Below are 22,189 nucleotides of genomic sequence, written 5' to 3' on the forward strand. Positions count from 1 at the left end.
GAGGAAAAACTTAATGTGATTTATGTGCATTTTTAAAACTTTTGCCATATCCTTAGTTAATTAGGCATTTTTCTTCATTATGATATCAGGACAGTTGTATCACCCTGACATTTATTTTTGCCATAGGGATTTTAAAAACAACTTTGTTAAACCGCTAGAGGTCATGAACAAGCCAACCAGCTATGATATACAGTACGCTCTTTGATTTGAAGCAAAAAAAGACAAAGGTACAAGACTGTATACTGGCTTTAATGAGGGATAGAATTACAATCTCAAGAACCACTGCGAATGTAGGGCCTTATGATTTCAGCGATGCGGAAAATGTGGATGGAGTCGTGGAATCCAGTCATAAAACCGAATTTACTGTATAACGTGGAATGTCACGGAATGTACCAAATTTTGTGGATAAATCAAAAGTAGGTCAGTACACTTAAATCAAAATGTGATATGGACTGGTGTCTGTGAATATTAAGCTGCAAAAATATCCTGCATGTTCTGCGGGTCTCTGACGGCGCAGACGCACGGTTTCCTTTACTACTCACATACTGAAGCACACGTGATGCTCGTGGTGTCTTCAGCCTCTGCCGACTCAATATAATAAACACATGAACATAATCTCTAGTACTGCTCTGACAGTTACTTCATGAGCATTTAACCATTTCTTTTGAGAATACTACTATATAGTCATATCATATACAAACAGAAATCTAAAAGGTATTCACAGCAACCTGTCAAAATATAAGTTCGGCTTAACTTGAAGAAACTGTGACAGAAATATTACTTCATATAATGACAGTACTGCTACTAATAATAGAATTAGTATTAAATCATTATTTTTAAAGGAATATTTACCAAAAAATGATTTACCAGAATTTGTTTTTTCATAGCAGAACATATTTCATAGGGCCTTAAAAATGTAATTTTTGGTAAACTTTTAATAACTTACTGTTTAACATTGTACGTTTCATGATTTCATTTAATTAGACAGTTTATATTTTCCGTCTATAGAAATTACATTTCACTACTTTCACTACTAAAATTAAGAGATTAATGTTCGAACTTTTGCATATTATAACCTGGAACTTGGATGTGGGAAATAATTACATTAGATCCAAAAGCTAGTTTTAGCAACATAACGCAGACGCTACAGAACACAGTTAGCTGACGAGCTGTATACGATTGTGTGCTACGCTAACATATTACTTCACAGGCATTACTGGCTTGTACTTTTACATCCATAATATTATAAATTGACCGTTTATTGCTGTTCTGTGGTTTTGTAGTGCTGCAATTTTGAAAGATTTCATATTATTTTAAGGTGAGCTTATAGGGTGCACTGCTATGAAATGAAAATCACACAGCTTCAGCATGACATCAATAAAAAGTACAATTTTATAGATATTGTTAATAATAGTTGTTCATATTAAAATATGTATGAACTTAATACATGACCTACACTATTTATTTAGCAAAAATCCTGTCATTTTACATGAAATTTATAAAACATTGTTGCTGCTCCAAATAAGCTCAGTGTGCTCTTCCACACTGAACTCTATGCAAATACTTAATAAACAGACTTCACATATTAACTTATGGTTGCCACTTTAAGTTAAGTTAATAGATTTTCTGTGGATTCTATCAACTCAAATCTGCAGACTGGCTCTGATCTTTGGCAACTAGCATCAACGTTTCCAGACTGTAAATCTGTGGAAAATCGGGGCAGAAATTGTGTAGTGTATTCCAGCCTTAAGAGACTCTAGATAAGTTTACATCCATTTAAAAAGAGGCTTCATAATGAGGCTAGTTTCTGTGTTCATCCCCATGAATTAAATGTTTTATTGTTTTTTTGTTTTTTTTTAATGTGTTACTTAAACGTTGACTAGTCTAGATTATTCAATATGCTTAAATGACACTTCACTATAAATATATAACTGATCAAATTGAATAACTTGTTGCTTGATTTCAGTGTTCTGTTTTTTTATGTTTTTTTTTTTTTGTAATTGACTTTGTACCTTCAAAAAAATATATTTTTGCAATTATTCTTTAAATATTTTCCTTAAAATAAGCAAGAATTTTTAATAAAACATGACGTGAGCTTAATGGGAACAGGGGTGTGCTTAAAGGGTACAAAAATGTACCCATTCAGCACAGCCAGACTTTTTTAATTTAATGATGTATCTTAATTAAAGTGCTTTTGTCATTTAAAATAAAATTAAATATTTTTGCGTGAGATATTAATATTTTATTTTAACATAACGTTTTGTACTGAAACCAATATCTTGTGCACTAAAAATGTCTCAATGTAGATTTTGGTGAGCTTAATAGGTACGTTTACCCTAGTTCACCCCCCAAAAAATGAAAATTCTGTCATTACTTACTCACCCTTATGTCATTCAAACCCATAAGAAATTTGTTCATTTGTCAGAAAACTCTCGGATTTTGTCAAAAATATCTTAATTTGTATTCTGAAGATGAACGAAGGTCGTGCAGGTTTGGAACGATATGAGGGTGCGTAATTAGTGACAATTTTCATTTCTGGGTGAACTAACCTTTTAAGATGTGATTGTGGGGAGACCAACCCAATTACCATTTGCAGTGCTTCATGGGATTGGATGGAGCTCAGCGCTGTGGTATATTATTATATACCATCAATAAACAACCTCAGAGCTCACAGCTGGTCTGACTTTAAACGTTTATAAGTTATTGTTAAAAATCAATTTCCCCATGGAGAAAATTAATGGCATTTTTACTTCCAGAACCCGACTGTTGCACTCCACAACTCTCTGAAATGCTTGATTCTGATTGGTCAGTGTCGATGTTCCGAGGTGTATTCTTTCCCTGATAATGACCGCCATCGGGTATCAGAAGTTGGCGCTTCTTTTGTGTCCCTTGAATCACAATGTGGACTAGCTCTCATTTCATAAAAATGCAACGCGTACCATCTTACTATCACAATTATTGACTACCAAAAATTAAATTGGAGGACTTCAGTATTAATAGTAGTGCAATATTGTACTATTCACTTCAACTTTGGAGAGAAGCTATAGAGTATCATCCTGTCCTGTGTGCTGCTTATTTCCTTGTTCTAAACAACATTAAACATTCATAAAACGGATGGATTGCTACTTTAAACTCTTCACACTGACCACTATACCCTGCTTATGGTCTCCACTTAAAAAAACGTCTGCCCACGCATGTGTGGTAGTTAGAGAGATATTGCTCCTCGATAACAGCTGACACTTTGACATTTTATTAAATGAGATTCTGAGTGTTTACAAACCAAATTTGTTTTGTATCCTCATCTCTGCACTCAAAAATAGTATGAATTTAAATCAATATGATGGCGCTCATCAAACTGGCTAATAATTAACATTAAGAGGACAATCCATTTCACCTTGTTTTATTCAAAATGATCACTCAACAAGACAGAGAGACAGATGGATAATTAAATTGTCAAGCAGATGGCAAGTCCCTCTTGGATACCTGATAATTTCACCATTTTGACCCCCTCACAAGCCTGTGGACAAAATCTTGTCATTTCATCAGAGGCCATATGGAAACTCCCAGTTTCCCCATCACCCATAAATTCATTGATTCAGAGACAGTTTGTTCTGTCTGTCGCTCTGCAAAGCTGACAGGCCACAGAGCCGCCACTGTCTGACGTGACTGAAAATGGTCAGGCTTGCCATGCTTATATAAAGGCTCGGAAAGATGCCGCAGATGCCAGAGGCAGGTCTTGGTCCTAATAAAGAGGGATGGGGGAGAGCAGCTAGGACTGAGGTCTGCATGACATGCATCACACAGACCCTGTGCTCATACATGTCATACGATCGAACGATCAAACCCAGGTGCTTTCTGGGATAAATGGCTGCTCTTCTGGTATGGGGGAAAAAAAAGTTGGTGGTTCAGGTCAGAAACAACTGCTTAAGTTAAAAATCTCCCACGTTTATTGTCATAGCATACAAGAGGGTCCACAATAAAAAAAAAAGGAAAAATATTATAAAAATCCTGGTCATATCATTAGTGTATTTATAATGGTCTCAAATTGCTTTGAAAACTGAAAAAGACAATACCAGACTAAAAATGTGATATAACCATCATATAAAAAGTAACATTTCCACTATACCATGAATGCAGGTGAGTATATTCTTAAAATGCATTTATTTATTTTAAACAGTTGTGTTCCCCAAGGTAATAATAATCATTTTTAATTAGCAAATAAATTTGTAGGGTCTCGGGAGCCTAAAGTAATATTAAGATACTATTATAGTTTTTATTAATATTTTTTATTTAATTTGATTTAATTAAATGTATTTATGCACGTGTATATAATTTTTAGTTTATTTTAGTACAGCAAGGTAAATCAAAATGAGAAATAATTCCTTAGTATCAAGCTAAAATAAAATATTATATATTTTATTTCAGGTATAGCACATTTATTTTACTTCAGTTAACATTTATTATTTCATTTCAAATAATTTTTATGGTTTAAGTTCCTTTTAATTATATATTATATAGTTATAATCTGGCAGGGGAGTCATATCAAATGACATTTAACAACCTAAACTAAACTTGAAGATGTGTATTCAAGTCATTGTATGCATGAATTGCATTTTTAATTTTGAATAAATTAATAGCACCTAAAAAAAACTTTACCCATCACCTGCAGTGATATACAGTATGGGTCATATTCACTAGTAAATCCTGTGAAAACTTTAAATAGTGTATTTCTAACAGAACAAACAGCCACTATAATTTATGCATATACTACTTTCCCTACATAAGCTGAGGGAGTCTGCTTTTCCTGCACAGTCCTGTCATTATAGCTTGCAACAGGATTGACAGAACAAAACAGAACGGGAGCTTAAGTGGCAGTCCAGCCATGTATTTTCTTCACATTACAGCAAATCATTTACTCACTGCCCTTGGGCAAATGAAGAACCCAGCCAACAAAATTGAAACAGGATAGATTCATTAGATTAGTCAAAGCGGGGTCTAATTCACACAGACATCCTCACTCACTTGAGGAAATATCTATGTCCTTAGTCGCAGCCTAAGTCATGCATTTCTCAATGCTGTAAAGAATTATTTCTCTCCCAAGAAGATCTGTATCTGCTCTGAGGTGTGATAAATGAGCTTTTACTCCTCACATTCATCAGACAGAATCAAACAAACAGGAATGGATGGTGTGTTTTCAGGGTATGGCTAAGCGTCATGTAAGCACTGTTTAGTGAACTAACTATAAACTGATGGTTTATCATCAGAATAGCATAATCAACAAAGCAAAACTCTCATCTGACATTCCACAGAGAAATTTCCATACAACAGGTAACAAATATAAATTAATCACTAGTACTACACTCTTAAAAAAAAAAAAAAAAAAAAAAAAAAAAAGGTTTCTGCTGGCATCTATAGTTCAATGAAGAACCTTTAACATCCTCCGTGGATGGCTTTCCATTGCACATTATTTATAGTGGTCAGTGGAAAAAGGTTCTTATTCAGATGTTCTTCACATTAAAGAAAAAAATGGAACTGTTCACTGAATGGTTCTTTGGGGAATCATCACAAACCCCCTTTATGGAACATTTATTTTTAAGAGTGAATAACGAGAGTGATTAAGAACAAAATGATAAAATCATAGATGAAATCATGCTCAAAGGAAATGTGTAACAATTGTAATGTTTCTCCTCCCATGTCTTGCTGCAACAGGTCCATCATACCAACAAGAAGCTACTCCAAGATATAATGAGTATAGGAAGAACTTCTAGAAGCACATCGACTGAGAATCTAATGACTTCTAATGAGAATCGAAATTATGTCAACACACATCTACTGTCTTAATTATGCCACTGTTTTTGTTCATATATTAAGGTCAGACTTTACTGTGGAGTTTAGAAAAAGATGGTCCTTGCAGCTCTCCTGAAGCTCTCAGGTGGTGATGAGGTGCTGATGCAGATCTCCAGGCAGAGATTTGAGATTATGGTCCACTTGTATTAACAGAAAGACTGGAGCTTGACAGAGAAAATGTACCATGGAAAGGACTGGATATTTTCAGTTTCAATACTACTCTATGGATTTCAAACCTAGACAGCTTTCTGGGCACCTATTTGCATTCTTATAACACCAAAAAATGCCGTCTAGTTACTGGACAGCTCACTAGGTTTGAGTCTATATGTTCTCTAATGCTACTAAAGATCATTCTGTGAGAGAGACTGAGGGACCTGATAATGAGACATCATTTATACCATTGTGCTGTTCCAAATCTGTATGCCTTTCTTCTGTGAAACACAAAAGGAGATGTAAGGCAGAATGAGCCTCAGTCACCATTTACTTTGATGAAAGTGAATGGAATAGGCTGCCTAACATCATCTTTTGTGTTACACAGATATAAAGGAACAACATGAGGGTGAATAAACGATGAAAGAATTTCATTTTTGGTGAACAATTCCTTTAACTTTTGCTCTGATTGAAGGGTTTATATTGTGTTGATGAAAATGGAGAATAAGAGTTGACCAAAGGAGAGCCATTGTAACTCATTTATACCCACAGACTGTTGCAGTGCACCTGTTTTCGGTGCACTTAAATGGAAACGAAAGCCTTTAACTTGAGATAATGTGACATGACTGTAAAACATTAGTATCGGCGGCTTTATTTAAAAAGTATCATCTTAATTTAATCAATATCATCAGCATCATGTAGCGTAAAAAGTAACAGACATTTCAAAGCACGCACGCTTGACAGACACATGCTCTTACCTTCAACAGCCCACACAATACGTATTATCCATAACAAACGAATTATATCCATAATTGCCGTGAATTTGGGCATTTGACTGTAAAGACCTAGAATATTCATTGAAAACTTGTCCGGCAGGCCATCTATGAACACACTATGATCACAAGCACTCGATTAAACCCCATCGGACTGGAAGAACTAAAGCAAGTTTGGACGAAACCAATGAAACGCAGACGAGGGGGCGGGAATGACTAGTGTCTGCAAGATATTATATTATATTATATTATATTATATTATATTATATTATATTATATTATATTATATTATATTATATTATATTATATTATATTATATTATATTAGTTAATTATTTTCTAAATTAAATTTTAAATATATTAATTTGCTTTCATTAAAAAATAATTAACATTAAGTTAAATACCATTATATTATATAATATTATATTAGTTAATTATTTTCTAAATTCAATTTTAAATGTATTAATTTGCATTCATTTAAAATTATTAATATTAAGTTAAATATAATATTATATTACATTTATGATATTATTACTATATATTATATTAATGATAATACATTACATTATATTTTAAATGTATTAATTTACTTTCATTTAAAATAATTAATATTAATATATTAAATAATAATCCTTTTAATAATAATAAGAATACTTATAAATAAATTGTTAAAAAAATAAAAATAAGAAAATGTCAAACTGGAATAATAATCTGAATTTAATGGGGGGGGGGGCTGTTAGCATACTAAGATTTAAACCGTATTTTATTTATTTATTTATTTATTCTGGATTTTTTTCTATATATGTTAGCAACTGATAAACTAATAATTATAATGTTGGTCATTAAATGATGATTAAACGTCTAGTCTAATAACTAATAAATAACTTCGGAAGTCACATAAAAAGACACATGCGGCATTTAAATCAAATAAATAATTATTCATTTCGAAATTTGAAATTAGTAGCATGCTTCTACTGGATACACAAGCCAAATAATTTGCACGGAATTCACTTTGGTTGATCAATGACACTATAAATTCATATTATACCAACAGTGCCCCCTGGAGTTTGGGTGAAAAATGTGCGGTCTAGGCGCAGGGGGGTTGAGGGGGTGAACTGATAGAGTAATGTATGTGGTCGTCTATCAAATAGTTCTCTAATCCCTTGAGCCACTTGCAATTTTATGGTTTTGAAGATTACAAAGCTGACAGATCACACAAGGGGCTGGTGTGAAGAAGACAAATGGCCTCGTTTCTCAACACCGCCGCTCGTGATCTTTGACTCCCATGTGAGAACCTCCATTAGTACTTCAGCCCTCATACATGGATTATTGTACTTCCACCTAGTGTATCACTGCATTTAAGATATCATTTCAGATCCTGAAGAGTGGAGCTGTTAGCATAGTTACAAATAAAAATGTAAATTTCTCTTTTAGTACACTCAGTCAAAAACATATTTGCAGGAAGAGCGGATAAAAAGAATAAATACAGATTGTAGTCATAAGACAGCACTGCACTACACATTTGCTTGTGCCTAAAAACACACAACTGAAGAGGAAAATCAAGATGACTCATTAAAAATAGAGCATGATTATACACATTTCTGTGAAATTCCAAATGGCATACAACAGAGCTCTTAGCAAGAGCAAGAGAGGGAAAGACCACAGGAAAGAGAGAGACAGAGAATTAGGGAAAGAGAGAGAGGGCGAGAGAGGGAGGAAATAGAGCAGAAGAATATGGAACTGACATAAAGGAATCTAGGATAATTCAGCCTCAAGATGAGTGAGGACTGCAAAACGGCAGACTAGAGAATCCAGGGGTCGTTTCCATGGAAACCTTTGCCCAGGGAGATTGGCGACCCTCCTGTCTACTAATGCTAGCAGAGCGCAGATTGTAGGTCACATATGGCACCAACAACCCAATCAGGTCTAATCTGTCTTGACTTGTGGGTCATGAATTGAACCATGAAACTGGTTTTTACTCTGGCTCATATCACTGACTGTTATATATATATATATATATATGTATCCTGTTTTTAATACAAGACCGTGAAGCACTGTTAAACCAATTGATTATATTACAATTTTAAACTGCATGTGGGTGTGTTTTAATAAGAGAACAAAAGGTCCTCATTTAAGCTCACAAAGATATACAAGAGAGCAGTGACATCATACAGTTGCACTCTATAATTACAGTCATAATACAGAAAAATAGCTTATTTTTGTCCTGAATGGTGACTAAAATGCTTCATTCTGCTTAATAATTTGAATTAATTACATTTCACAGGGCTTTATGGAAATGTTCGGTTCATTAGTATTTTTTTGTCACTTGGAAACATGCCTACAGTATTTTCTCTTTACTTCCACTCATCTGTGTAAGTGATTACTGGGTTATTTTGGAAAGTGACCATGTGTCTGTCAAGCTCCAGTGTTCAGTCATAACGTGACAGGGATGGAGATGAGCCAGTTTACTACAAGCTAAACACTCCCATAATAACTATATATTTATAGTTTTATGACACAAAATGAATGTAAACACAGCCAGTTTTATATATATATATATATTTATATGTGTGTGTGTGTGTGTGTGTGTGTGTGTGTGTGAGCGTGTGTGTGTGCTAAGACGGCTTGCCATAAAGAACTAGTTCTATTTGGTCTTAACAAGAAGAGTATAAGTAAATACTAGTCACTATTGGAATAAGTACTAGTATCTAATGAATAAGAACTAGTATCTAATGAATAAGTACTAGTAACTTTACAAAAGACACTAGTAGCTAAAGAATAAGCACTAGTAGCTAATGAATAAGTACTAGTACCTAATGAATAAGTACTAGTAGCTAATGAATAAGACTAGTACTTAATGGAAAAGATACTAGTATCTAAAAAATAAGTACTAGCATGAAAATAGATACTAGTACGGCTTATAGATTAAATGCTAAGACGGCTTGCCATAGTATGTGTGTGTGTGTGTGTGTGTGTGTGAGAGTGAGTGCGTGTGTGTGTATATATAACTGGCTGTGTTTACATTAATTTTGCGTCATAAAACCATTTTGAGACGCAGATACATTAAACCACACACAGAGTCGCGCACAGCCGCATGCGCGAGCAGTCTACACAAACAAAGCGCTCGTCAGCATTTGAAATTGAAAGCAGCCTTCTGTTAGTGAGGTTCTTATTTTAAATATATAAGTCAAATATATAAGTCCACTGCATTCCAAACCACATAAATGATGACTTCGTAGAGCATTTGTAAGGAAAATACCGACGGGCGAGACCGCACACTTCAAGTGTAACATCAAACAAAGCGCGCGTCTCTCACAGCGCATCCTGTGCAATGAAGCCCGTGAATGTCGTTGTAATTCGCTTCAACCTATCCGAACTTTCTGAAAGATTATTTTACGGAAGGTTCGAGTGGTGTATGTGTGTGAGCAATTGGAAGCAAGCAGAATACGGGTGTTTCTAAAGCAAACTCAGCGTCATCCGGTTAAAAACTAAGCTCAGAATCGATTCTGAATCGTTGGAGAGAGAATCGTGATGCATCGATGGATCGATTTTTTCTCCCACCCCTAATTCATATTCATACATATTCATTTTTTTAGATTTTATACATAAAATACATATGCAAATTTAGAATACAAATACAGAATAAAAATGTTCAACATATTTAATCAAATTTAAAATGTTAATATAAATACAACATTTAATAAGATGTTTAAATATTAAATAAAAAAGTTTAATAACCTGTACAAATGTAAAGTTCTGTATGATCAATACAATCACATTATGGTTTGTATCAATGATTCAGCACTAAAGTCTGAAACTAACCAAGCTCAAAGGTCAGCGATCCTTAAAGAAGGTCAGTGCGTCTTGCTCCAAACTCTCCCATGAGAGCACAGACCCACAATATACTCTCTTTTGTGAGTGTATAAAGCAAACATGACACCCCGCCGTGCCATTTTGATGGCTTCTGATAGTAACACGCACTGATATGGGTCTGTCTGTCTAATCCTGCTGCTCTAAATTGGAAAAATGGACCTTGCTCACAGAGGTGACTCAGATTTGCTCTTTTTGACATTTCCAGGACTTCTGTAAAGATGAACAAGGCCTGGAGGACGAGCGAATATTTCATAAGTAATTTCATATCTGGAGCACGCACATAGTCTTCTGTGAATTAGGCTCTGAAAATAGTAAGACGATATCAGCTGACAGCACCCCAAGTCTTCAGTTTTGGGGAAAGTCATCAAGGTATGGGCTTAAAGAATATGTGAAAGAAAGAAAAAGAATAATTAAATGTAAAAATGAAAACAATATAATGGTCTGGGTCGATAAACTCTTCCCTATCTCACGCTACTACATTTAGGTGACACACAATTGATTTTGTCAGGTATAATTAGCAGATTGACATATGTTTATGTTATTAGATATGGGATTGTGTGGGCACAATAAAACCACCATCAACAGGCTGATGGTATTGATCTCACTATCAGTTTAGACATGGAGCCCGAGGGCAGGGGTCTGGGGAGCAGCTCTCTGCCATGCTTCAAAACCAGGAGGACAAGCTCAAATAAGTAGTTCAGTCAAGCAAATGGCTACCAGTCAATAATTCTCTTTTTATGGCACTGATAATCACTTTGTGCCTGATTCATTATTGAACTGGCTCCCAGGCACGTAAGCCATGCAATGCAACTGATATGTGTCAATGCTAGTTTTTTTATTTATTTGCAAATTCTTATTTAAAATTGTCATTCTGACTGTTGCGGGTTGCTCTCTGATGGAGATTTAGAGAAAAACAAAACAGATATAAAATAATCTGTTAACAAAATAATACAATAGAATGTGCTGCCCTCTTGTGACAACTGTTGAAAAAATGCAAGATTATCTGCATGTTCAGCCTTTAAAATTAATTTTGTTTCATGAAACACAGTGTGGTACATTTGTAACAATTGCTTTTGTAAGAAATAATATATGAAATATATAAACCTACTTTTTCCATATGAGATAAATAACAGTCTTTTATACTAATCTATTAAGACAAATAGCGTATTGTGCAAATGGTGCTCTGCATAATCGACTAACAGCATTTTGTTAAATATTATAATATCTAATATTAATAATTAAAGAATGTAAGCTTAAATTATTATATTATATTAATTACTGTATATTATTTTAATTATATTATATTATTGAATTAATTATATTACATTTTATGATTTAACAAAAATGAATATATTTTATTTCTCTTTGCTTTTTTAAATCAATAATCTGTATATTATTGAATTAATATAACTGAATTGATATAACTGAGAATAATTTAAAAAGTTTAAATTCCAATTATTTATATATATATATATATATATATATATATATATATAATTATATATATTATGTGTGTGTGTGTGTGTGTGTGTTCTATATATATATATATATATATATATATATATAAATACATAAACTGAATGAACAGAATGGATGTGTAAAGATCAGGAGTGAGGTTTTAAAGAAGGATATCTTCAGATTATGACGTGCAGGCCTGCAGCTGGACGAGAGGATGCTGAGAAGTCAGTGCTTGTTAAGATTAAAGCATGGCTGGTGAGTGGCTAGTAAGCTCTGGTTATGTCTCTATGTTATCAGCTTTAATGGAATTCAACTTTGAATGTTTTTTTTTGTTTGTTGGTTTTTAGAAAACAAGCCTCTGCATGGATAGACCTAACAGTTGTGGCAGGATCATACGGAACTCTGAATTTGTCTTAAAGGAGTAAACCCTGTGGTAAGACATCTTTTCATTTATCCTGTGAATATTATACCTTACAGTAGAAAATACAGTGGAAATAATATCATGAGCAGTACACAATGTTTATTTTTTTTATCATGCTTATATAAAATATTACAGTAATCAGTGTAACTTTTTTTATTCTTGTCAAAGATTAAATATACATTATTTATGTGCAATATGTGATGTGACTAGCCTAGTCTATATATATATATATATATATATATATATATAAAAATCAGAAGTTTGCGTCTGTAAAACTGTTCTTTCTCATTAAACCTGCCAGAGAAGACCACCAGACTGCAAAGATGAAAGTGAAATGGACAAAATTAGGAATGGTCTTCTTTCTGCTTCTCTCCTTTGTAATGACGGTCTGTTTCATTTGGCAGTACAGGCTTCCCAAAGCAAAACCAGGTAAATTAAAATCCAAATTAAAGAGCTACTGTACAATAGAAAGATTGGGGAAGTGGCCATCAGATCTCAGTGAATGAATGGCAAATGATTATTTTGAATAAAAGAAATCGTTCTTGTTCTTTTTTGAACTTAATGATTAGAAATGCCTAAACAGCACTTACAGCATCGGAGAACATCCTTACATTTGGCTTCTCGATCTGCTTGTGCTTAATTAATGGTTTGCAGGAATTGCCTATGGATTACCCAGAGCTCGACATAGTGGCTTGTAGATTACTGTGTTCTGTAAAGCCTGATTATCACTGGGGGAAGGGAAAAACAACTTTGTGTAAAATACATGATAATGGACTGAACACCCGCCCCACATGCTCCATTTCATGTCAAATGCATTATATATTATGATAAATGACATATGAGGGATTCAGGCATTAACATGTTATTTTATATTCAGCTCCAATGTTTTGTGTACATATAATCTTGTTACTTTGCAGAGGATAAAAGTTATGCAAAAGAAGTGAAAGAGGAGAAGATGTGCCCACGTTTCCCTGAGCCTGTGCCATTGAAGCACCCGATACCAGTCCTCATGGAAGCTTTGGATAAGGTCAGACCGCCAAGTCATTTACAAGTTCTTTCTGTCTGGATTCCTGATTAGAACTGTCTGATGCTGAAAAATAAGTTTGATAACGATTACAAATATGATTTTACTCCAGGTGGATGCTCTTTTGAGGACCAACATTGACGCCACAAAACTGCCAGCCATCTCTGCCATTGTAATATTTAATGATTCTGTATTGTGGAATGGTAATTTTGGCAGAAGGAATGGAAGTGACCCCACGTCTCCCCCTGTAAATGAGTACACAATTTATAGGTGGGTTATAATGGCTTTGCACGCTAATGATTTTATGATTATGCTCCACCTTCTCTTGCTTTAGGGCTTACAGGTGTTTCACGATTAATTAAAATTTAAATAACAGAGCAAAAGTCAACTATGTATTCTTTTTGCATATACAGTATGTTCAGTTTATATCAGTGTTGCCAAGTCCACAGTTTTCTTGCAAACTTGTGCTGCTTTCATACTGTTGCAATTGGGCTGGTTTTGTTACACAGACCTGGCAACCCTAGTACACACATAAAATGTAAATACAAAAGTTAGATTTAATAGTAAGGTCACATTTACAGTTATTCTGTAAATTTTCATTTCAATGGGAATCTAAGTAATCGCGCAGGGGCAAAAGTTCCCCCAAGCATCAGTTACACCAACAAAACATAGGTAACAAAAACTGTTGTTTAAATATCTTTCCCGCTAATCGAGAACATTCTTAGTAGGCAACTGGCAACGTTCTGGCAAGGTTATGTAAAACATATATTTAGTGACAATAAATTTAATCAAAAAGTTGATGCCACCACCTTGAAATTTAAATATAGATATACATATTTATATAAACATTTAGTATTATACATTTATAGTTATGGCTCATTTTGTAATGCGCTTCTTTGTTGTTTGTTACCAAAGAATTGCAAGCCTGTCTAAAATCTTCCCCACCTTGATGCTGTACAAACTTTGGGAGAATGGAAAAGTGGGTTCCTTGGATGACCCTCTGGGGAAGTATGTTAAGAACTTCACCATAAAAAACCCTCTAGGGAAAAGAAGGGATCATGACCTCAAATCCACCTCTGACGGCTTGAGCAAAGAGGCTGAAGTCCACATGTCCTCAGTTACCCTGAGAAGGATGGCCAGTCAGCTGTCAGGTGAGCACCACGTTATCTGTAACTGACCTCAACGTGGTGTTTAGATCAGTAATAGATTATGATTAGCATGTATACAATTAGTGCTGTAAAAATAAAGAAGGTGAAACCTGTAATTAGATCAACTGTTTTTAGACTAAGAATTTCCACGGCTACCCTAAACAGCTCTGTTGCCTAACATGACTAAGTGGGTTCGCCTCTAGTGTAGGATTAGACCTGAAAGAATGGCCTAACATACTGTACTCAGTTTACCCCAAACTGATGTTTATATAATGTGCCAGAAATATACTGATTATACTGGTACACTTAATTGCAGTCAGAAATAGCTATTTTAAGACAGGAAATTTACAAAGGAATTGTTTTCTTCCATTACAGCAGTGTGTAATGAAAAACTATCTGCCTTGGAGTAAAAAAAAAAATAGAAGAAATAAAAGATAATCATGCTTTTATATCTTTATTTCCCAATTATGATTTCATATTTCACAATGTGACCTTGTGTCTTATTTTAATTGAACATACCAATTTCCTCCTTTTGCATTACTTTTGCTGTTCATTTAAAAGGTAATCTTTAAAAACATTAAGATGTTACTGACGCTATTAAAAAAATCTTTATCAAATATATAATTTTTTATAAATCAGAATCAGAATCAGAATGAGCTTTATTGGCCAGGTCTGTTTACACATACAAGGAATTTGTTGTAGTGACAGAAGCTCCGCAGTGCAACAGAAAGACAGCAACAGGACAGGACACAGATAATAAAAGAATAACAACAAATAACCAAATAGGCAATGTACAAAGCAGCAAAAACACAATATATAATATAGACAACTATGTATGTACAGGTCAAGTATGTGCAAATTAGAAATGAGAAAATAAACGTAATAGTACGTAACGTAATAGTGTAGCATTCGAAATGACTGATTTATAGTTTTATTGTTTTAATTTATTATTTAATTGAGACAAAATAGCATGTATTTTAAGTATCTGCCAAAGGCATAACATGAAAATAATCAGCTTGAAAATTAATATTGATGCATCCCCAATAATTTTACTTTTAAATTGCAAACTTCAGAATATTAAAATATCTTTGATAATGAATCTTTAATAAATGAAAAACTGTGTGTATTTTGGATTCATCATTGATTATAGGTTTACCCAGGCGGCTCCGGGCGACTACTTTACTGTGGAAAGGCAACACTCAGGCTGCTGTGGATTTATTACAAGATGATGTTCTCGTGGCTGACCCTGGAACAAAGTAAGCTAGTACAAAGATAGTATATTTCCCTCTTCAAACTTGTATTGAGAGGATGTTTAATGAATGAGAGGAGGTGTAAATAATTGATGACAGCACAATGAATGCACTTGTGGATTCTCCCTAGAGGAAGTAATTCTAGTCCTCTGCTGTCCTCAGATGCCAATACAGCAACCTGGCCTTCTCCCTGCTGGCCCACGTGATGGCAGAGAAGGTAGCGGGGGTGGATTATCAGCGATGGGTGTCTGAAAATATCCTGCAGCCGCTGGGAATGGAGGACACTGGATTCGAAATCACCTCTCAAACAGAAAACCGGATGGTGATAGGTGTTTACTCAAGCGGGCGTCCCGCACCCCTCTATGACCTTGGTTGGTATAGACCATCAGGGCAAATGTACTCCACACCTGCAGACATGGCCAAACTGGTGATGATGCTCCTAGGCGCATACTACCGCCCGGTTCTCCAACCTGACACCCTAAAAACCATGCTAACTCCTCTGTTTCGCTGTGAAAATAGCTACTTTGCTGAACAAACTGGCACACCGTGGGAGGTCAATGAACAGTTGGACTATGACGTAATCCGCAAAGATGGAGATCTGGATGGTTATTCGGCCTCAATCTCCCTCGTTCCTCGCTTGAAGCTGGGGTTGGTCATCCTAATGGCTGGAAGCAAACCTGAAGATGAGGATCTTACGGCTAAAGTCTACAGTTCACTCATTCCTGCCATGGAAAGTGCCTTCAGAGATGCACCTCGTGTTCTCATTCCTACTCCAGACCCTGTTCCCTACATAGGTTACTTTACTTATAGCAGCATAACGTTCTATGAGATCAAAACAGATGCAGATGGAGTGCTGTCTCTGGAGCAGTTTGGACCTCAAGTAGACACAATGGTTCCCATGAAGTACAGAAGTTTGAAACTCAGTTATCTGCAGGATAGGGTGTTCAGGGTGGTGTTTGAGAAGGAGTACCCATGTCAGCTTAAAGTTAACGCTGCTTCGGTGTCTCTTGCATCTCAGGATGGGCAGCTTTTTAACTTTTACATCTTTAACAAAAAGGGGCTCTCACCAGGTTTTGATGTCCCGGGGTTAAACACTTATAAAGTCACACGGATACTTCGCAAACCGATTTTCAGTGGTTGAAGAAATCATTTGATCATGCTTTTGGAGTTAACAAGCTAAAAGGTGCTCTTTAGGATGAAAGTGTCAAATTCGGAGGAACTTCAACCTATGATTGTGTACATTTTAATCAACTTTTGTCTCAAGATGCTGAATGTATATTTAGAATACTTTTCTTATTCTTATTTTGACCATTTTCAAAATGGTAATTTTTATGTACAGCATCTCCAGCTGTTGTTTTCCCTTTCTTCAGAGGAATATCTATTCACAATTGGCAACCCTCCATTCATTTGTGTGTTTACAAGAAGCTTGAACTGCATGTCTTAATTAAAAGTAAAGTGTGTGCCTTTCCTAAGCATTTGCACCTGTGCATCAGTTTCCAAAGTACCCAATTTTGTGTAACCTTGATCAGCACATTGCTGAGTTCAGCTAGAGATAGCAAAAAGCAAATTTCAGCTCTAATACTAATATCTTGGTTTTACACATTTTATTTGTCTTTGAATGCAAACCACTGTAAATGCCCATTCACATCAAGGATAACTATAATGATAACTATAAAGTTTTAAGCAATCTGAATGTATGAGAAAAGGGAAATCCATAACACAAATAAAATGATATTGACACAGAAAAACAATAGCATTTAAAGCATTTAAAGGTACAGATAACAAAACAGCAGCGTGTGATTAATATAATGTTATTGTGAGTTGATGTGGATGCTAATACAGTCACTGTTATATTTTTTTATAGTTATCCTACTTGGCGTGAACAGGCCTCATTTTTGCGTCTTGATTTTTATCCATAATGTAAATGTTGTTTTTCTAAATCTATATACTTTTATACAGTACTGTATATGCACTAACTTAAACAAATAGAATACATATAGCCCTACTTAAAAATCTATGGTATATGGATGTGTATATATATACCGTATATTATATACATATAATGTGGGATGCTACATGTGTTTTGATTATTTACCAGTAAATTTGTATTCTCCAAGATTTGAGATGTTAATGTAATAATAACCAAACTTTTTTGAACTGTGCATTTTAAACAAGAACATTTCATAATGTTTCTTAACTTAATGGGAACATTAGCAAAACATATTAGAATATAGAATAATTGTTGCACTGTACAATGTAGAAAAACAGGATATACTTAAGAAATGAATTGTGACTTACTGATTAAAAATACATTTATTTGTGCACACAAAGTCCATCAAAGGCCTGAACATTTGAGCTTAACATATGGTCTAACACTAGCTGTAATCCGCTGTCATGGCCCTGTTGTTTCTTGGGAATCAAGTCTTGAGAATACTGACAACTGGGAAAATCAAGCTGTACATCACTGTTGACCTACAAATCTTCAAAAATCAATATGTTAGAGGACAGTTCACAAGTAACCATAAACTGTGCAACCGAAAAATAAGTGACCTAGAATATTGTACTGTATCTTTCTGTTATCCTGCACAATAAAAGTGTATAACACAGTAAATCATCTTACAATTTATGATATCTTCCAAATCAGGGAGAAAAGAAAAGACACAAACACTAGACTGAGAAAAAAAATGTTACCAGTCATCCACTTCATGTTTAAGGCGTTCATCTCTTAGCGGGTTCAAGTGAATGTTTTGCATCTTGATTCTGGAATCCTCCAGCAATTACATTTACCATGTAAGATTTGACAAAAGTAAAGAATATTGTTAACATTAATATATTTATACTAATATAGGCTACCAATTGATTGTGATTGAGCTCACTTTCTCTATGGAGTCAATCAGGCTTTTCCTTTTATGGATACTAATGTGTTGAAAGTATGTGCTTGGTTACAAGAGAGAATTATTCATTTATAAATTATTACTACATTATGATAATTATACTGTATATATAGAGACTAGGCTATACAGTGCCCTCCAAAAGTATTGGAAAAATAAAGACAAAATTGCTCTGTTGGCTGTGGAGTCAAGACATTTACAAATATGATTAAAAGATGAATATGAGACAAAACTACAGAATGTGATTTTATTATTGGGTGATTCAACACATAGATGTTTTACCAGCTAAGAAGATCAGCACTTTTAGAGTTTCATCCCTCTATCTGATGTGAGCATAAGTATTGGAACAGTTGCCTCACAGGTCTTTCTAAGTGATCAGCTGTGTCCTGTTGCATTAATTCTTCAGATATTAAAAGCAGGGAATGTGTTGTATCAGTTATATCCATTACTTCTGCATTCTGAATCCTGCATTCGATGATGACACACAAAAGCAAGCAATTTGGATGCTAAAAGAAAAGAGGAAGTCAGTTAGAGCTAGAGCAAAAACAAAGGACATGGAGAAATCAAGAGTTTGGAAACCACCAGCAGCCAACAACGACCTGAGAAAACAACAGTAGTTGATGACAGACAAATCATAAAAGCTGTGAAAATGAACCCTAAAAGACATGTCTGTAAAATCACCAACAACTTCCAGAAAGCTGGAGTGATGCTCTGACAATCTACTGTCCTCAGGAGACTTTGACACAGAATTACAGATGCTACACAGCAAGATGCAAACCTCTGACCAGCACCAAAAATAGAAAGGCAAGATTAGAGTTTCCAAAAAAGCACAAAGGTGAGCCAGAAGAGTTTTGGAACTGTGTTTATGCACCGATGAGACAAAGATGATCCCAAGCATACAGCCTCATCTGTAAAGCATGGTGGAGGTGGTGTCATGGCATGGGCATGCATGGCTGTCTCTGGAACAGGCCCTCTCAACTTAACTGATGACAATGTATGATGACAGTAGCAGAATGAATTTGGAAGGGTACAAAACCATCTTGCCTACCAATATTCAAGAAAATGCCACCAGATTCATTGGGAAGTGCTTCATATTGCATCAGGACAATGACCCAAAACACCCTGCCAGTACAGTCAATGAATTTATAAGGGCAAAGAAATGTAAAGTCTTAGATTGCCCAAGTCAATCTCCAGATTTAAATCTGATTGAACATGAATTTCACCAGATGGAGAGGAGAGTAAGGCCAGAAACTCCCCAAAACAAGCAACAATTGGAATTGGCTGCATTAAAGGCTGGGAAAAGTATTTCAAAGGATGAGAGTCTGGTGATGTCTGCGGGTCACAGACTCACTGCTGTGATTGTGTGCAAGGAATCTGCAACTAAATAATAGCTTTTAATCTTTTATATCTGCCTTATGTTCAACTGTCCCAATACTTATGCTCACATCAATGAGTGGTATGAACTCTAAAAGTGCTGTTCTCTTTATTTGGAAAAACAGGTATGTGTTGAAACGGCTAATAATAAAATGTGACATTCTGTAGTTTTGTCTCATATTCATCTTTTAATCATATCTGCTAATGTCTTGACTCCACAGCCAGCAGAGCAATTTTGTCTTTACTGTGTGGACGCAAGATGTCACTGTAACATCACAAATCGGGGCCGAACTGCTCCATAAACACGAAAAGGTTTGCATATTTTATATGTACACACACAGCGATGGCGTTTAAACCGCTTTTTTTTTTTTTTATCTAAAGCTATTCTTTTTGGCTGTTACAGCGTTTATTATTATTTCCTTGGCTGACATCCAAGTAGGTTATGAGTTCCGTGCTTCCACTCGTTGCACATTTCACTCTCCGAAATGTCACGGAAACACCCGAAGTAAAACGAAAGGTCGGTCCTGTAGGACTGCTGGAGGCGGCCACAGCGCCATGTTCAACGGAATCATCACACTCCGTGGAGATACTCTCGTCAAAGAGCAGTTGTAAACAAAGTGTTATTCATTTTCTAAAGAGGGCTCACCTGTCAAGATCGCCCTGGCAAGAAGAGGCCAACTAGATCCTCGGAAACCCCGGCCGGGGAGGGGGAAAAGCCCCCCCAACCTTCAGCAATGAAGATAAACCACAATAAGCGCTAGCTGGCTAACTTTAGCCTGCTATTCTATCAATAAGCTAGCTAGCCTGTTAGCTCAAGCTTTTCTATCCGCTCAGACACCGGCAACCTGCTCCTAAAAGGCCCGGTGTTGACGTAACTCGCCAGCAATATTTTTTCTTACGTGCACAGTTTAGCCGCTAGCTAAATTATTATTGTAAATACCTGTAAAGCCGTGCGTTTGTTTGTTTTTTATTTGCGATGAGTTTGCCGCCGAAAGCGGTGCCGAAACCAGCCGCTGCTGCCGCCGCTGGACCTGGAACCGGGCCGTTACCCTCGAGTCAGCTGCGGACCACCCTGACCCCAGTGCCGCTACCGCCGGTGGCTCAACAGCCGCAGACACAGTATCCTTCTCTGCAAGCATCTTGGTCCATCACAAATCTGTATCTGTGGTTGTGTTTCAAAACCTAGTGAGCCGTCTACCTGGACAGCTTTTTTTAAACATCATAGGCATTCGATGGAATGTGTTTAATATGATGCCCAAAAGTGCTGTCTAGGCAGGCGGGCCACTAGGTTTTGACAGCGCTATAGCGTGTTGTACTGTGTACCGGCTAACAGAGTGTCAGCACCGCAAAACAATATGTTTGATTTGGTTTGTTTGTGGCATAAGTCAGGTTTTGTTTCTTGAACATGGAGGTGCCCGTAGTGTAGTAACAGTGTTTATGTGGCTTTGAGCTGTCATCCCGCAGCCGGTTTGGGCTGATCCAGCCGGTCCGGCGTGACAGTGCTTAAGCTAATTTAGCTCTCTTTTTTTGTTTCGCTTAAAAAATAAGAGAGCGCATTTAAATGATATTTATATATTTGTGTAATATATTTATATTTTACCAGTGACTGAATTTGCTCAGCGAAACACGTCAAACAGTTTCATTTAATTAAAGCCAGGATAAAAATTATTTTTCATTTTGTTGACACATTAGAGGGTGTTTGGGGTATCTCTTATCACTCAGAAAATAAATTCTATCAATACTGCCAAAAGTTAGAAAATAATAAATGTTTCCCTTTTTTAATGTTATATAAATCAGGCGATTGATATATGAACTCTCTATAAAAACTCTCAGATTATAGATAAGAATAAAACTGTAAAGTTCAATGTAAATAATTGCTACTGAGATTTCTGGTTCAGTGCATGACCTTTTAAGTATTATGTATTTTAATGCATAATGTTATGCGTATAGTGCAATTTGGATAAAATGTATAGTGTATACT

The 22,189-nt window shown here is 35.4% G+C and overlaps 3 protein-coding genes across 6 annotated transcripts in view; 2 read left to right on the forward strand and 1 right to left on the reverse strand.

Moving 5' to 3' along the window:
• LOC306859548 (ephrin type-B receptor 2-like) overlaps positions 1 to 6,855 on the reverse strand; it is a gene marked incomplete at both ends in the record, with an annotated part of 59,479 nt that extends 52,624 nt beyond the window's left edge. Inside the window, one exon of the mRNA XM_079400616.1 lies at positions 6,756 to 6,855. Coding sequence (XP_079256742.1) covers positions 6,756 to 6,855 — 100 coding nt within the window. The remainder of the gene's footprint in view (positions 1 to 6,755) is intronic.
• Positions 6,856 to 12,327: 5,472 nt separating this feature from the next.
• Positions 12,328 to 18,551, forward strand: LOC306859109 (putative beta-lactamase-like 1). The gene is made up of 8 exons (XM_079399954.1): positions 12,328 to 12,355; positions 12,448 to 12,533; positions 12,823 to 12,950; positions 13,439 to 13,548; positions 13,658 to 13,815; positions 14,461 to 14,696; positions 15,844 to 15,949; positions 16,106 to 18,551. Exons 3-8 carry the CDS (start codon positions 12,845 to 12,847, stop codon positions 17,082 to 17,084), a joined length of 1,695 nt encoding a protein of 564 aa, XP_079256080.1. The 5' UTR covers positions 12,328 to 12,355; positions 12,448 to 12,533; positions 12,823 to 12,844; the 3' UTR covers positions 17,085 to 18,551.
• Positions 18,552 to 20,683: 2,132 nt separating this feature from the next.
• Positions 20,684 to 22,189, forward strand: part of LOC306859110 (eukaryotic translation initiation factor 4 gamma 3-like) — a 41,690-nt gene continuing 40,184 nt past the window's right edge. For 3 of the 4 annotated variants that reach the window (XM_079399955.1, XM_079399957.1, XM_079399958.1), the window contains exon 1: positions 20,739 to 21,327. In XM_079399955.1, the coding sequence (XP_079256081.1) occupies positions 21,185 to 21,327 (143 nt within the window). In that variant the 5' untranslated portion in view covers positions 20,739 to 21,184. Of the gene's footprint in view, positions 21,328 to 22,189 lie in introns of all 4 variants that reach the window. The other variant, XM_079399956.1, reaches the window with a different exon arrangement.

The sequence above is a fragment of the Barbus barbus genome, assembly GCF_936440315.1.
Source record: "Barbus barbus genome assembly, chromosome: 40".
NCBI classification, from domain to species: Eukaryota; Metazoa; Chordata; class Actinopteri; order Cypriniformes; family Cyprinidae; genus Barbus; species Barbus barbus.